The 15035-nt window shown below is 41.4% G+C and overlaps 1 protein-coding gene across 1 annotated transcript; it reads left to right on the top strand.

The window, feature by feature from the left end:
• Nucleotides 1–6552: 6552 nt before the first annotated feature.
• ANKRD1 (ankyrin repeat domain 1) lies at nt 6553–15035 on the top strand. The gene is given in 10 exon segments (XM_068397904.1): nt 6553–6659; nt 8283–8462; nt 10141–10278; nt 10369–10476; nt 11140–11238; nt 12365–12397; nt 12399–12464; nt 12609–12707; nt 12873–12971; nt 14105–15035. Coding segments are annotated over 10 exon segments (960 nt in total). The 5' UTR covers nt 6553–6632; the 3' UTR covers nt 14216–15035.

Below are 15035 nucleotides of genomic sequence, written 5' to 3'. Positions count from 1 at the left end.
GTTTGGTTGTTTTTTAATTACTCTCTTCTCTAAAATTAAACTCAGATTGCATTTTTAGTATATGCACTGTACCTGTAAAAATTGATAAAAAAGAGAAAATTGATTTTTCCATTTGTGTTTGCAGTCACAGAAATACTTCACCTCTAGCCCCAAGAGAATGACCAACATAATATGATGTAATGTAATTCCAAAGTTGCATCAATGCTTTTCCACCCTCACTGGTATTATGGCAATCAAAGGAGATATTTGTTAAAAATAATTTGGATACCAATCCAATAGTATCTCACTGCCAATGAAACCTCATCTCATTAAGAGAGGCGAAAAAGCTTTTCAGCAAATTTAATGTGAAGCAGATTTATGCATTTACATTTTAATTGCAATATGTTAAAAGCAAAAAAAAACCATAAAAGGGTTGTTTTTTTCCAGGTAATAGTGATTTTCAAAATCTCCTCAACCTGTTTCTAACATTATAGAGGATTCTATATGGTTTCAATAAATGAGGAAGAGAGAAGCTTCTATGCCTGAGTGCATGTATTATGCCAGTGTCGTGACATATTGTTGTTTTGCTAAGAGATTACAAAAATCAATGTTCTGTGAAAACATTCTCGTATTTTTAAGCAAAATCCATCCAATTCTTCCTCACCTTGATTCCCTGACCTCCCTTTTATTCACAAGATGCAGGAACCTCCCTGAGGTAGAGCATCCACTTTGGTTGCATCCAAAGATCTCACAGGCCAGCCTCAGTGCCAGCAAAGCAGAAAAGCTCCTTTTTGTTTTTCCTTAGCTCCCCAAGATATTTTGACTGGCTGCAAATGATGAAAGAGAACAACGGCAGGCTGATCTGACTTGGTTCCCGGGAAAAGGGAGGGAAGGGTTAACCAAAGCTTTATCAAGAAAGAATCGGAGATGTTACATGCAACAAATGCCAATACATGTGGCTTGAAGCAAAGCAGATCTTTTTTAAACAAGTCTCTTTCCACAGGATGAAAGGTCTGGTTGAGAGCAGCATTCACATTAATGCAGTTTATTTGGGTCTTGCCAAAGCATTTCATTTCATGGCATATGTTGGTACGATTAAAAAGCATGCATTATATGGAATTAAAAGGATGCACTTTGGAAGAACTAAAAGCTGGCTCACTGACAGAGTGCAAAGTGGTGAGAGTAACGAGTGGAACTATTTCCAGCAGATTCCCACAAGGATCAGTTCCTGGTACAACATCGTTTAGTATTTTCATCACGTGTCCAAACAATGCTGTAAAATCAGTCCCAAGATGGTGGGGGGCTGGAGCACTTACCGTGTAAGAAACGGCTGAGTGAACTGGACTTGTTCAGCCTGGAGAAGACAGGGTTTCAGGGAAACTTAAGAGCAGCCTACGAGGAGGTTACAAAGAAAGCAGAGCCAGGCTCTTTACAGAGGTTTATGGGAACAGAATGAGAGACCATGATCATAAATTGAAATAGGGAAAGCTTCAACTGTATATAAGGAAAAAAAAATCACTATGAGGATACTCAGGCATTGGATCAGGATGGCCAGGGAGGTTATGAAATCTCTATCCTTGGAGGTTTTCAAGATCTGACTGGATGAAGCCCTGAGCAACCTTACCTGAATTCAATTTTGATCTTCTTTTGAGCAGAAACTTGGACTAGATGACCTCCAAAGGTCCTCCCTGTTATCGCGTGTTATGACTGTAATTTGGTTGATTCTGCCTGGAGAGCGATTTGAGAATCCTGTTATCTAACTACTTCAACATGTGCTGCAATGTAATGCTACAGGGCCACTGCTGGTAAGCAGCCCTGCACAAAACTTGCCACCTTTGCAGAGTGAAATTCCCAAAATTGAAGCAGCTGGTTGCAAGTGACCATCGCTCCCTCATGAACAGCCCATGAAGTCCGGCACTGCTGCCCGACGGAGTCCTCCTGTGTCTACTGAGCTGTTACTTCTGCTAGGAAAGTGGACAGAAGGACAGCTAGGACATGGATTTTTTCTGCATAAACAAGGAACAGTCCTGCACATGCTATGCAGCATTTCAGAGGGATGTTTGTACCACCCAAAACTATAGTATCCCCTTACATTTACACAGCAAAAAGGCATTGCACTACTGGGATGAGAGGGAGCACTTAGGAGCTTTCAGGCAAATGTATAGCAAGATTCAGTAACTGGAGGCTTTAAGTTAGACAATGTGAAATTCAAAATAAAAATAGAGTTTAAAAATGTCACAGCTCCTCTGCAGTGAAGCTGAATTCTCCCTTGCTGCCAGTCAAAAGCACTGGCTATGCTTTACTGCAGAGCAGTTGTCCAGCATATGTACCTGTTGGATCATGACTCAAGTGACCGGGATTTGCAGGCATGCTCTCACTGTAAGGATAACAACTTCTGCAGTTCTCTACTTTAAGCACTTTTCCTTTCCTGACTGACTTGGAGTTGTTCTGGAGTATTTATGAATGGCAGAAATCTTTTAGACAACTCCACATTGATACAGAAAAGACATTTTGCAGCAGCTGAGGGAATATTGTACTTTCTTGACCACACAAAAATGTAGCCAGGGGTTACATGAGCACATCGGCACAGGTGTGCTGGAGCAGCAGGACCTTGACCTACATTGCTGACTAGGAAGGCCAAGTAGCCAGAAGATAAACCCATCTGACCACAGATAACAGCCCTTCTGGTGTGTTTTGCTGCACTTGCTTGTTATCTGAGATCCATTAATGTGAATTAGCCAGATTCATGTGTTGTACAAATGCCATCATGATAAAGCTCAAGGCCTCAGATAAATTCAAATCACTTGTTTTTAAATAGAAATCACAGTAATTTTTTTTTTTTTCTATTATGGAAAGCCCCAACCCTAACGTCATTCGAGAAGGGTTTTTTTTAAGCCCTACAGTAAGTGATGCAACTATTGACTCATTGCTGGTTTGGGTTTTGGCACCAGAGGACTATGCTGGCCAGACCAGCAACCTGCCAGACTATGACTTGTTTGTTTCTTCGATAACAACTGATCTGAAGAAATGGAATTATAGCCTCATCCTTTAATTTAATAATCTCTCATATTCTAATTTTATTCTTAAAACTAACTTTATATTCCTAGGTGAAATTTTTTTTCCTAAGGAGACAATGAGTTTCTCTTTAGCAGTTTTATACACAAAAATACACATGGATAAGAAGTCTTCAAGATGTTTTAAACAGATGATGTAGCAATTCTCTGATCACTTGGGAAAAAGCAGACAGCCATATATATCACTACATTGAAAAAGTTAGAGCATGAGTGGTATAATTTGCATATTATAGTTAACTCATATCCAAACTGCTTTTTGACAATAAATATCCAAGAGAATATGTTAGACAAACAAAAATGTTTCCCGCATTTTATGGAAAAAAAAAAACAGCTAAAAAAGAGGAGGAAACAAATACAGTTCTTGCAATATCCTTTCATTTACTGCTCTGTTGTTTGTGGATATATGTAAGGCATGCTGGATGCTCACACCTACTGAGAAATAAACAAGCCATTACACACTAACAGATCACTAATCCAGGAGAAGTAAGCTATGGGTTACTGCTTCTTACGTGTACCTTGGGTATGAATTTATCCTTGCCTGCTCACACGGAACACAGTTTGCTGGATTAATACCCTCTTAGGTGCATAACCACTGCCCAGCAACTGATTTTTTCATACCTTTACTTATTTAGCAGCAGGAGATGGACAGAGACAGCCAGGCACAATGGCATTCGAAAGGGCAACATCTTCAGATGCAAGGACAGAGACAAGGGCAGAGTGCTGGAAAATGTAAGACAGCCGAGTACAGCAGTGACGGCATTGAAAACATGATGGTAATACGCTTGACAGGAGGTGGCAATATCATCTGTATCACACATAATGCTTTCACGCTACCATTAACCTCTTTAAAAAATTAATTACAAAAAATTCTTTACACTATTCAGACAACTTCTCTTTTGATAGCAGGGAACGGGGTGTGCCATATAGTTTTCCTTCTGTCGTGCTGAGCCTACTGCACTTTTGTGGTTTTCTCTGTGAAGTTTTTTTGTGACAATATCTGATTGCCTTACACCTTGCAGGTCATTGCTCTGCCCTTATCCTTTAGCAGAGTGGCAAGAGTGTTTCAGATTCCCATTACACATTTCCCACTGACCATCTGCTATTACCACCTTAACAAGAAATCACTTGTTGAAAGGTGATTAAGTAACTACAGTCCAGCACAAGGTTGCGAGCTCATTATACTACTTCCCCCTCCAATATTAAGCAACAGCAATAAGCATCTGGCCAAGAGTCTTAGCTGATACGAATCAGTGCATTTCTACTATTTCAATAGGGTTACCTTGGTTTACATGACATTTAGCTTAAAGCATTTACCACTAGGTTAATTTAGATGTCAGCCTTCGGTTAAAGTGGGTTTCTGTGTGCCAGACTTTTCACACAGAAACTCAGGATAATCAAGGAAGATTCTTTCCTATTCTTTATTATTCTTTTAGTCATCAGCGACAAAATGCTTTAAAGGTAATTACTGAATTATCTCTAAATAAGCTGGGGTTTTTTGGTAGCACTCATGATGTGAGAAGTGGGTTTGTGTTTCCTCTCAGAGCACTGAGGTTTACTGTAAAGCTACTGTGGCTCTGGATTTACGTACCATTTGCAGAGGAAGATCTACCCACTTAAACCTTCCAGTTTAGGTTTTCCTGAGTCAGTTTTATATATTAGGCTGTTTAAAAAAAAAGAAATGCAAAAAAAAAAAAAAAGGAAAAGTAAGCTTCAAATGCAATGGGGCCAGAGGTAATTCACCGCTTCTTAAACAGCTTTTGTTCTTAAAGCAAACCCCTACATTTCTCTTCCTGTTGTGATCTTTTTCCACTAAACCAGAAGTGGTCTTTGCAGCCATCCTGTTAGGGCTGTGGATTTCAAGACAATCTCCCAAATAAGCATCACAGAACAAAAGACTGAGATAAGATGTTACAGCGCATTTGTAAACAAGAAAAAGCCAAACCAAGCTGCCTCTTATCATAGAGACATATAGCAGGAGTACAAAACTGCTGTGCAAAAAAGCCTGGCAGTTTGATTCAGGACATACCACTCTGGGGGAATGATATCCTGGCTGTACTTAGGTTTGGAAAAAAATGTTCTGAAAGGTTCTCTTGCTGCCACATACTCTATTTTAGTTCTGGGGCTCATTCTCTAATGTCATATATATTCTGAGTAGTAAAGGAACCACCTGATGTCCAGCTTCATTTCAGGGAAAGGGAGGGCATAGGTACGATGGGCACTAGAAGACAAGTTTGGATGTACTCAGATTACTGGGTGATAGTTCAGAGGAGAGACACCTTGAAAGGTCAATGTCAGGAACGCAGCGCGCTAATGATGTTAATGATATAAACAACACCCAAGATAGTTAGGTCTTGATTTGGTGAAGCATGTATGTACATGTCGTACTTGAATCACCTGAGCAGTTGTGTTCCTTTCAGCCAGGTGACCCAGATGCCTACAGCCAGTCTTGGACCTCACCAGACAGGTGCACTGCAGAATGACAGAACGGATGTTTCTTGGCATTTTCCACACTCTTTAAATGCAAAGATTAGTGCATCTTCCTTTTACAAAATTACCTTCTGCTAGTGTTCATTCTCTTGCTTCCAGGCTGCCGTGTGCTCACGACACATGAAAAGCTTTTGCTTTTCCTTTTCCTCAAAACACACACATCATCTGTATATATTTGTCAGTATCCCATCTTATCACTTCTGTGCCCCTATTCTCTCATATCCAAAAGGAAAATATTGCCTGAGAAAACAGTATTAGTTTTACTTTTTTTTGGCATAATAGGACATAATTTATTTTTCTGCTTACGATCGCTGACAAAGTCCCGGAAAAATGCAAAGTGTGCTGTTTTGAGACCTTACACTGATTGTAACTTATCACATCATAGGCCCTTTTAGCACCAGAGACATCATTCTGGCTTAGTAATCCCTTCAGAAAATTCCATCCTGCAAATATAGAAGACTGCCATCATGATGAGAAAAGTCCTTTCCCCTAAAACTGTTTATCATCCAAGAATAAATAGCAATGAAAAGAATGGCTCTCCGAGACTTAAGGGGTCATAATCCATTTATCAGGAAGATATTACTACAAGTATTGTACATAAGCCACTTACCCTTTCTAGTGTTTTACAGTCATCTGACTGTCAGTTTAAAAAAAAAATTAAAAAAAAGAAGATGAAGTTATAATGCTATATCAACAGACAGCTGTCCTAGTGGGCACTGGGAACACAGAATGACTCGCATTGCTGAGCCGTGCGGTCATTGCCAAAGGAACGATGAGCTCACATTTCATCCTGATTCACATACTCGGTGTGGTTAGACTGTGAGGCTCACCCTTCCTCGCCCAACTGACGCCCCCCTCCCTGCCTCGACACCAGATCTGGCTCGTTAACATGTCTGGAATGAGCGCGAGCCTACCTCTCAGCTGGCAAGCCCAAGGGGTGTACTCGGATTCCCAGGTTGGAAGATTATCTCATTCAAGCACAGTTCTCCTGAAGATATATAAGCAAAGCTAGCGTGGTGGTCCCTGGAGAGCTGGCCTGAGCACTTGGGAGTTTGAGCCATACGGGAGTACAACCTTCAAACGCTGGCAAAAATGATGATGATGAAAGTAGAAGAGCTGGTAGGTACAACCTTCTTTCACTTATTCATAATTACTTTTCTTTCTAGACTGTCATTATAGCAGGCAGAGAGAGACAACCTTTGTGGATCATTGAGGTGATATGGCAGGTTACCAGCACTGCTGTGCTCTAGGTGCAAAACCTGTATATCCTATAGATTATCCTACTATATTCTCACTTTACCTTTTCCTTGGGAAGGGGGCTCACCACTGATACAGCTACATAGCTGTTTGGATTTTGCATCAGAATATAGTTCACCAGGAAGAAGAGACTGACCGAAATTTAGCTATGTATTTTCCTTTGACCTTGATTTTCACTTTTGTTTTTTTTTGAAGCTCTTAAGTTTATAATCACATTGAGTAATTCCAATCCAGTAAGGGTCTGGGAGGAGGTATCAATGCAGAAAAACCAAAGTATTTTCCAAATCTAAATTAACAGTTTAGTAATAAGTTTTATTTTCTAATAATAAACTAACAGTTCCTACACCCACCGCTGTTCACGGCATAACAAGGCTTTGAAAAATAATGTCTAAACTAGACCACAAGTAATGGGACATTCCACTGCACAGTTCGGACTAAGAATGCCTGATTTGATCAATGAACGGGGAAAACAGGAATGATCCAGTAGAACACTGGAACATCATACGGAAACCACTTTTTTCTCCTGTTGGCTATGTTAAGATGCAACTGCCATACAGCCTAACTAGTTAATGCTGTCTTAAATCCTTTGACAAGGCCCTGACAGTTTCTCTAGTGTTAAACTCTATAACAAACACAATTTTACAAGGTGACTGAACGGAAAGGCAGTCCAGGACACATGAATTTACTGAACCACTCTCAAAATGCACAACAGCCTCTACTAAGTTTAACAAGTTATCTCTTTGTACGCACTTGATCAAGCATCAGAAATATTTCCAAAAGCTATTGAAAGCTGTGCTGCTGCACAGCATCATGTAGCTTCTGCGCAGGAACTACCTTCTGCTGTTTTGCTGAGTGCTATAAATGGGGACTTCGGTACTGACAGTGATGGGTAAAACGAGCCTTGAAATTACTCAGCAACCCGATTTAACTGCATCGGATGTGTTTCAATAAAACTGTAAGGTCCCAAGGCAGAAAGCTTCTCCTCCCCCTCTACCTGCTCAGTTCCCTGCTCAACACTCGCAGGGTGCTGGTGGCTGGTCGGGGTGGCTCTTTCCACCACAGCCTTTTACAGCCTTCTGATGAGGCTGACACATGCTGGTGAGTGAACAAACAAGAAAACCCTGAACAAAAAAAGGTGCTCTTCCCAACTCACTGGCTTTTGTCAGTACAGCAGCACCTTGGCCCCAGCCAAGCAGGGAGCCGGACTGTGAGGTAGCCTCATGGATCTTGACCCAAGCCATGAAGGTGCCAAAGGGGGGTTGCTGTGTGGATGCAGAAGATCTGCCTGCAAGCGAGATTGCTCTAGCCATTCGGATACACAGTTAATCCAGGCACGGGCTGAATGAGGTCTGCACTCTGTCAGTCACACTCCTAGAGCGGGACAGGAATGACATGTAATTAGCCTCTAGGTAATCCATGTTCCCAGGGGCTGGCTACTGCGGTCATGAAACTGCTGCTTATGTTATACCACGTTTGCTTTTACAGGTGACTGGGAAGAAAGCTGACGATAAAGAGACTGGCAGCTTCCTCCCTGAGGACTTCAAAAATGGAGAGTATGAAGCTGCTGTAAGATTAGAGAAGCAGGAGGACCTAAAGACAGTCTCTGAACACTCACTGATCAGAGGTGATCTGGCTTATGAGAAGGAGAAAAAGCTAGAAGCAGAGGTAGGCTCTTGGGTTTTGTGCTCTTTTTTTTATCATCCTGTATGCACTTTCTGCTGCAGGCCTTGAAGTTTTGCCTTTTTTTAAGTTAGAAGTACATGCATGGTGAGCTAGATAAACCCTTGGGAGATCACTACCAAAGAAGGTTGGTCTGAAGTCCATTGAAGGCCATGGAGATCTGCTGACTCCTGTAGCTTGTGGATGCAGGCAGTAATGCTGTGAAGCGGAACCCAAAACTCCCCCTATAATGCTTAACTGAAACCCTGGGGGCTCCCCCCTGCCCAGAGTCACTCGCTGCTAGCTGTCAATAACGGGGGGAGCAATCATAGCCAGTAAGACAACTTCAGCTTGCACACCTAATGACTGCCACCAAAAATAACTAACCCAAGAAAGATGTAAGAGTGCATTTCTAAAGCCAGAAGCCTTATCTACCATGAAAATGTTCTTTTTATGAAAACACTGCATTGTGCTTACTAGCACATTTGGGAAAAACAATTACAAATGGAAGTGATACTGGTCTATAAAAAAGTACTATTTTGTATTCCTGGAGCATGACAATTCTCCCTATATCCCTAAGAACTGGTGCTTTTTTCCCCAAAAAATACAGTAGCTGTAACATCTTAAATTATTTGGTGAATAAGCAATCAATAGACTAAAAATTTAAAGTGATTTGGAAATGAAAAAAGTTTAACTAGAAGGGGGCATAAGACTTGGTTCTGAAAAAAGAAGGGTGGGAAAGTGAGCCTCAGAAATATTAAAATAAACACTATTGACCTTCACCTTCAACAGAGAGATCATTACTTGCTACAGAGGTGTTTTGAGTTCCTCCAAAACAGGGTCCTAAGAACTTTTTGGGTTTCCAGTTGATCCACAGTCCACTCAGCCAACATAATTATTTTCCATTAAGTCAAGGATCTACAGATCAAACCCTAAATGCACAGAACAATAAAACGAAGAGGTGGCAATAACTTGAACAAGAATTCAGTCAAAAAACCCCATATACCATATGACAGGGTCTCACCAATGTATTTATCCTTAATGATACCATGGGACAAATCTGTCATCTGTATTCACCCTGACTTACCCCTCATTTGTGAATCCCCCTTCTGAAGTCAAGGACACCTCATGGTACCTGGGATCTCAGTTCAGGCAACACACTGCCCTTGATGTTAACAGTGCCCCATACTGACTTCATGCAGGGATGCTTTTTACAAGCAGGCTTGAAGAAGTCTTAAACATTTATTGAACTGCCCCTCCAAAGATACTGGGCACATTCTTTGTAGCTTACCAAAATGTAACACTTGGTGACTGAAATGCTCATAAGCTGCACATGAGATTTCTTAAGTTGTTGGACCAGAAGGAATTGCAGCGCTGCTCTGACTCCTGGCCTAACACAGATCAAAAATTCATGCTATATATCCAACAACATACAGCTGAAGCAGCATCTAGGAAGAGGTCCAATGGTGTATGAAAAACTATAGATGATGTAGAATTTATCACACACTTGGTAACTTATTCTAAAGGTCAATTAGCCCTAGCTGTAAAAAAAAGATAACTTATTTCAAAGTTCATCCAGTGTTAGATGAATTCAGCTGAATAATAGCACACACGGTCCTGCCACTCTGAAAAGGAGAGGTGGTCACACTCAGCTCAACTTGCTGGCTTCCCTGATTTGTTTCAGCTGAAGAAGAAGAAATTAGAGGAGAGGTCAAAACTTGAAAACTTGGAGGATCTTCAAAAAATTATTCAGCTGAAGAAGAAGAAAAAATGCAAGAAAGTGAAAGCACCCGTTTTGAAGGAACCTGAACCAGAAGTTATTGTAAGTTATTTCAAAGTACCTTCTTCTGGGAAAGCATTGATGGGGTTTGGTGCCACATGCATTTATGCCCTGTATATTTCTTTCCATCAGACAGGACCAGTGGATATACCCACATTCTTTAGAGCTGCATTGGAGAATAAGTTGCCAGTAATTGAAAAATACCTGTCAGACAAAGGGGATCCAAATGTCTGTGATGAGGTACAATCTTCCTTCTTACTGCAAAGCCTGCTACAAAAGAGAGGTTATTACAGAGCAAAAATAACTTTTACTACTAGGTTTTGTAGCTTCCACACTTTTGAGGAGAAAAAAGGGTGGGGGGAGAGTAAACACTGGAAGTTTTGTGTATCAAGTTTTCTAGTAATAATGGGGCCATTGGGACCCTTCAAAGTAATATTACCTCCAAAGAATCTTTATGTTTAAAAGAAAGGTGTTGGTGACCAGGAGACCCTGATTTTCTCTAGCAGGTGGTCTTCCAACGCTACAGATGAAGAGACAAGAAATCTGTCTGCAGAATGACAAAGGAAGCGATGCTGCCTGCCTTCCTACTCCATAATGCATAAGCTGCATTTGCAAAAGGCAGAGTAGTATGTTGGATGGGGGAACTCAACAGGCATCACTTTAAATTTGAATGCCATACTGCAGATATTTCTCACACCCTTTAAAATGCTGGGTAGGCAGTTCTCAGCTATCAGGATGCTATTAAAATTTAGCAAATTTCAGGTCTCAAAAGTATTAGCTCTTGAAAATGAATCAGCATAAAGTATGTATTTGTCGTCATGCTAGGGAGGAGGGGAGAAAAGATTTAAAGATACGTCTTTGTGCCATATTTAATATCTGACTGTGCACTGTTTTAATTGCCAGTACAAACGCACTGCATTGCACAGGGCATGCTCTGAAGGACATCTAGAGGTGGTGAAAAAGTTGGTGGAAGCTGGAGCCTGGCTGGAACAGAAAGACATGGTATGCACAACAACTTACACTCCTTTCAAAAAATTGCTCATTGTTTTGTAAGTGCCAAGAGGAGTGCTTACAGAAGTGCTTCTTATAGAAGAGGAGTGTTGAAAGGCCTTACAGCATTTTGTAAGATTATCCTTAAAATAACACTGTTGAGAAGAGGTTTCAGGAGGGGGTGTCAGCCTCCCTTTGCCAAAGTGATTGCTGGAAAACCCAGGAAGCAGAGGAACACACTGGCCAGCAGACTGCCGCGAGCCCAAAGCCTGGCATCGGGGAAGAGAGCTGAGGTCAGGCTGTCACTCCAGCCTGCTAGCAGGTGGTGGAGATACCACTGGCCCACGCATGTATCCAGGGCTCAGCACAACATGTACATTCTCCACGAGGATTTCAAGGCTGCTTTCGGGAGAGACCCCTGCCCCTCTGGAACACCGGCCACGAGGGCAGCTGAGTAGCAACAGCTTCTGCGGCTGTTTTTTTGCTTCTCTGCTCCCAGCTCTGCATCCCTTTTCTAAACAGTTGGAACTAGGCAGCCTTGCTCCCCCTTGCCTAACCCAGAAGTGCTCGTGGAGAGCGTAAGAAACAGGAGGAACGACACACAGAGCCAGACCTTCAAGGGACATTCCACCCCTCCCCGCAGAGCTGAGGGCAGAGAAGTTGGATATCGTAGGGGAGGAGAGTTCTAATTCACTTTGTGGATCTGCTAAGTTTGGGTTTTTTTTTTTAAACAGAGAACTATTATTTCCCTTGAGCTTAATTTTCTATGCATTTTAGAACCCAAAAGGAATCATCTAAAAAATATTAACTAGCACATACCAGCCAGAAAAAAATCATACCTGGCTAAAGATAACTTCTAAGTTTACAGAATATACAAACACATCCTCTCTCACAGAAGCGTCGCCAAGATCTTGGTCTTTAAGAGCAATATGCAGCAAGTGTGAAGAGTGAGAAACTCACAGTACTAAAGAAATTAGGGCAAAATAAGAAAAGCTGTTACTAGAAACAACTCAGTGAGCACAGTGAAGTGCTTTAGATTATATTGCATGAAAATTATTTTGGATTAATTTAGAAACTGGAATTTTTAAAAAATATAATGATGAATTAAATTACTTTCCATTTGTTTTTTCTTGTGCAGCTTGAATCTACAGCCCTGCACTGGGCATGCCGGGGGGGGGAACCTGGATGTTCTGAAATTCTTATTGGACAAAGGGATAAACAGAAATGCAAGAGACAAGGTATGTGCTTCTGGGACGCAGCAGCTTTTTAAATTGGAGAGGAAAATCTGACCCTTACTCCAAGTAGATAATTTTTGGCGTCCGTTCTTGAAGCTGCCTTTACCTGTTCCATGCCAATAACTGCTTCCTCCTCCCACCTCTCAGCTACTCAGCACCCCTTTGCACGTGGCTGTCAGAACGGGTCAGTACGACTGCGGGGAGCACCTCATCGCCTGTGAAGCAGATCTCAATGCCAGAGACAGAGTAAGTACCAACAACTTCTTACCTGTCAGCTATCAGGTAACATCAAGCCGCTGCCTCCCTTGATAGTTCCACTTGCCTGTAAAAACCCCTGGCTACACGGTTGGGTCTGGACCGTGAAGCTGGACCAGTGGGACTGACACCATCATCCATGTCTCCTGCCTCTAGGAAGGAGACACACCAATGCACGACGCCGTGAGGCTGAACCGCTACAAAATGATCAGGCTTCTGATTCTGTATGGAGCGGATCTAACTATAAAGAACTGTGTAAGTAATAGCAAAAAAAATGCAGTAACTCAACACGCTTTAGATTAAGTTTCCCTTCAGAGCAGTTTCATAGGTTTCAAGGCCAGGAGAGACTATTGTGAACAGACTTAATTAGATCACTTCAGAGTTAATTAAAGCAGAGCTGACACAGGGAAAGTATAACTTGGGGGAGGTCAGGGAAAAGAGGAAAAAACAGTACCCCTTCCAAAACCAGAACCCATCAGCTGCAACTTTGAACATCATCACATCTTTCTGTGATTTATTTTAATTACACATATCATATATTGCAAAGATATAACATACAGACACTCGCGCTCTGCACAACTCCTGGGCTTCAACCACCACTGAGACAGCAAAGATCTTAGCTAATCAGAGAAATCTCCTCTCTGTTAAGCCCACAGCCAACAGCGAGCCCAAGCACATCTGGATGACTGGCTGTTAACCTGACCATTGGGCAACAAATCCCGTGGCTCAGCAGAGCTTCAATTTTAGAAGCCCCACACCTGACTCTTTGCTCATAGCCACCGCAGCAACAGCAGATGCCTTGCCAGAGCTCTGCAACCACTTGTTAAAACACAGCACACCACAGTGCCCTCTCCCCCAAACCCAAACTGAGCAGTGGTGGGATGGACAGTGGGTTTTACCAATGCCGTGAAAATGATGAAAGGTACAGCCCCAAAGGCCAAACACTTGCTCTCTCAGGCTCTGCACACAAAAGTTGCTCCTGTTTAATTTAGATGTGGTACATAACCTAGTTAAACCAGTACAAACTCTTATCCAAATTCTCCATTAAATAGAAGACTGGCTTATTGAGGTTTCATCTAAATGTATTTCTAATCAGTTTAAACTAGGTCAAAAGAAACACCTGCATGCTCTGCTAGTCACGGTATTTGCTAATATGGCTTAGATCCACTGAAACACAGGGAGATTTCATCATGAGCCTGGACAGGGCTGGGACTAGCTCTGTAGAGCAAAAGGACTTGGATCTCAGGGAGGCGAGAGGTAGTCTGACCTTGTGTGTGCAGAAGGGTCTCGCATCAGGCAGACGCACTGTACAAATACTCAGGGAAGAACGAAGGACTCTGTAGTCACTGGCTGAAATTAAATCTCGCTTCCTCTGCTTTTTTAACCAGCAAGGGAAAACCCCTATGGATCTTGTTCTTCAGTGGCAGAACGGCACCAAAGAGATATTTAACAGCCTAAAAGACAATTCCTATAAGAGCGTCCACCTAGGCAAGTTCTGAAGAGAGAAACCAGACTGCTCTCTTTTTGCTGCTTTTAAATGCTTCATATGAACCTGGAGGAAAATAGCCCCAAACATAGTATTTTTATTGAAAATATTTATGGTACTGGATTATTTGAGATACCTCCACTGAAAAACTGCACCAACAAACATGCAAAGAAATTATTTTAAAAGGCAGGTTGAGTGTTAAAATTCCACTGGTTCTAAAATGGCTTTATTTATTACTATTTATTATTTATTTATTTAAAAAGTAATTTTTAATGATTCTCAATATTATTGTAGCTTTTTAAAATAGAACTTTACATCCTAATGCAATCTTTGCCAGCAACATAAATCCTTTTGTCTTAGATGGCAGTATTTCCAACTATATTAGCAACTTCCTTCAAGCCTTCCAATAGATCTATATAGTGAATACTTGCAACCATTGCCTTGTCTCTGCCAAATTCTATTAAAATAATGTTAAATGAATGGTGATATGTGGAAGAGCAATGGAAGAAGGTGTACTGAGATGCCAAGTGGATTTAAAGAGGCAGTTGAGTAATGGGGTTAGCACAGGGTTTGGCAATCGTGGTCGATAAAGAGCTCAAGGACAGAGATCCAACCATCACATAACTGTTTGAACTCTGGGATTCAGATGCAATGTTATGAAAGTGAGAGGAGACAGTATCAGGAATGTGATTTTTTTTATGCTAGACTACTATGAAGTCTGATGACTGAGGAATGCAAAACCAGATTATGTATATTTGTAAATTTGTACTGCTTTTTCTGTACATTTTGTACTGATCTATTTCAGATTAAATAAACAAGGGTGGTTCTTTTTA

The sequence above is a fragment of the Nyctibius grandis genome, chromosome 4 (assembly GCF_013368605.1).
Source record: "Nyctibius grandis isolate bNycGra1 chromosome 4, bNycGra1.pri, whole genome shotgun sequence".
Lineage (NCBI taxonomy): Eukaryota > Metazoa > Chordata > Aves > Nyctibiiformes > Nyctibiidae > Nyctibius > Nyctibius grandis.
This window is presented reverse-complemented; position numbering and strand designations above follow the sequence as displayed.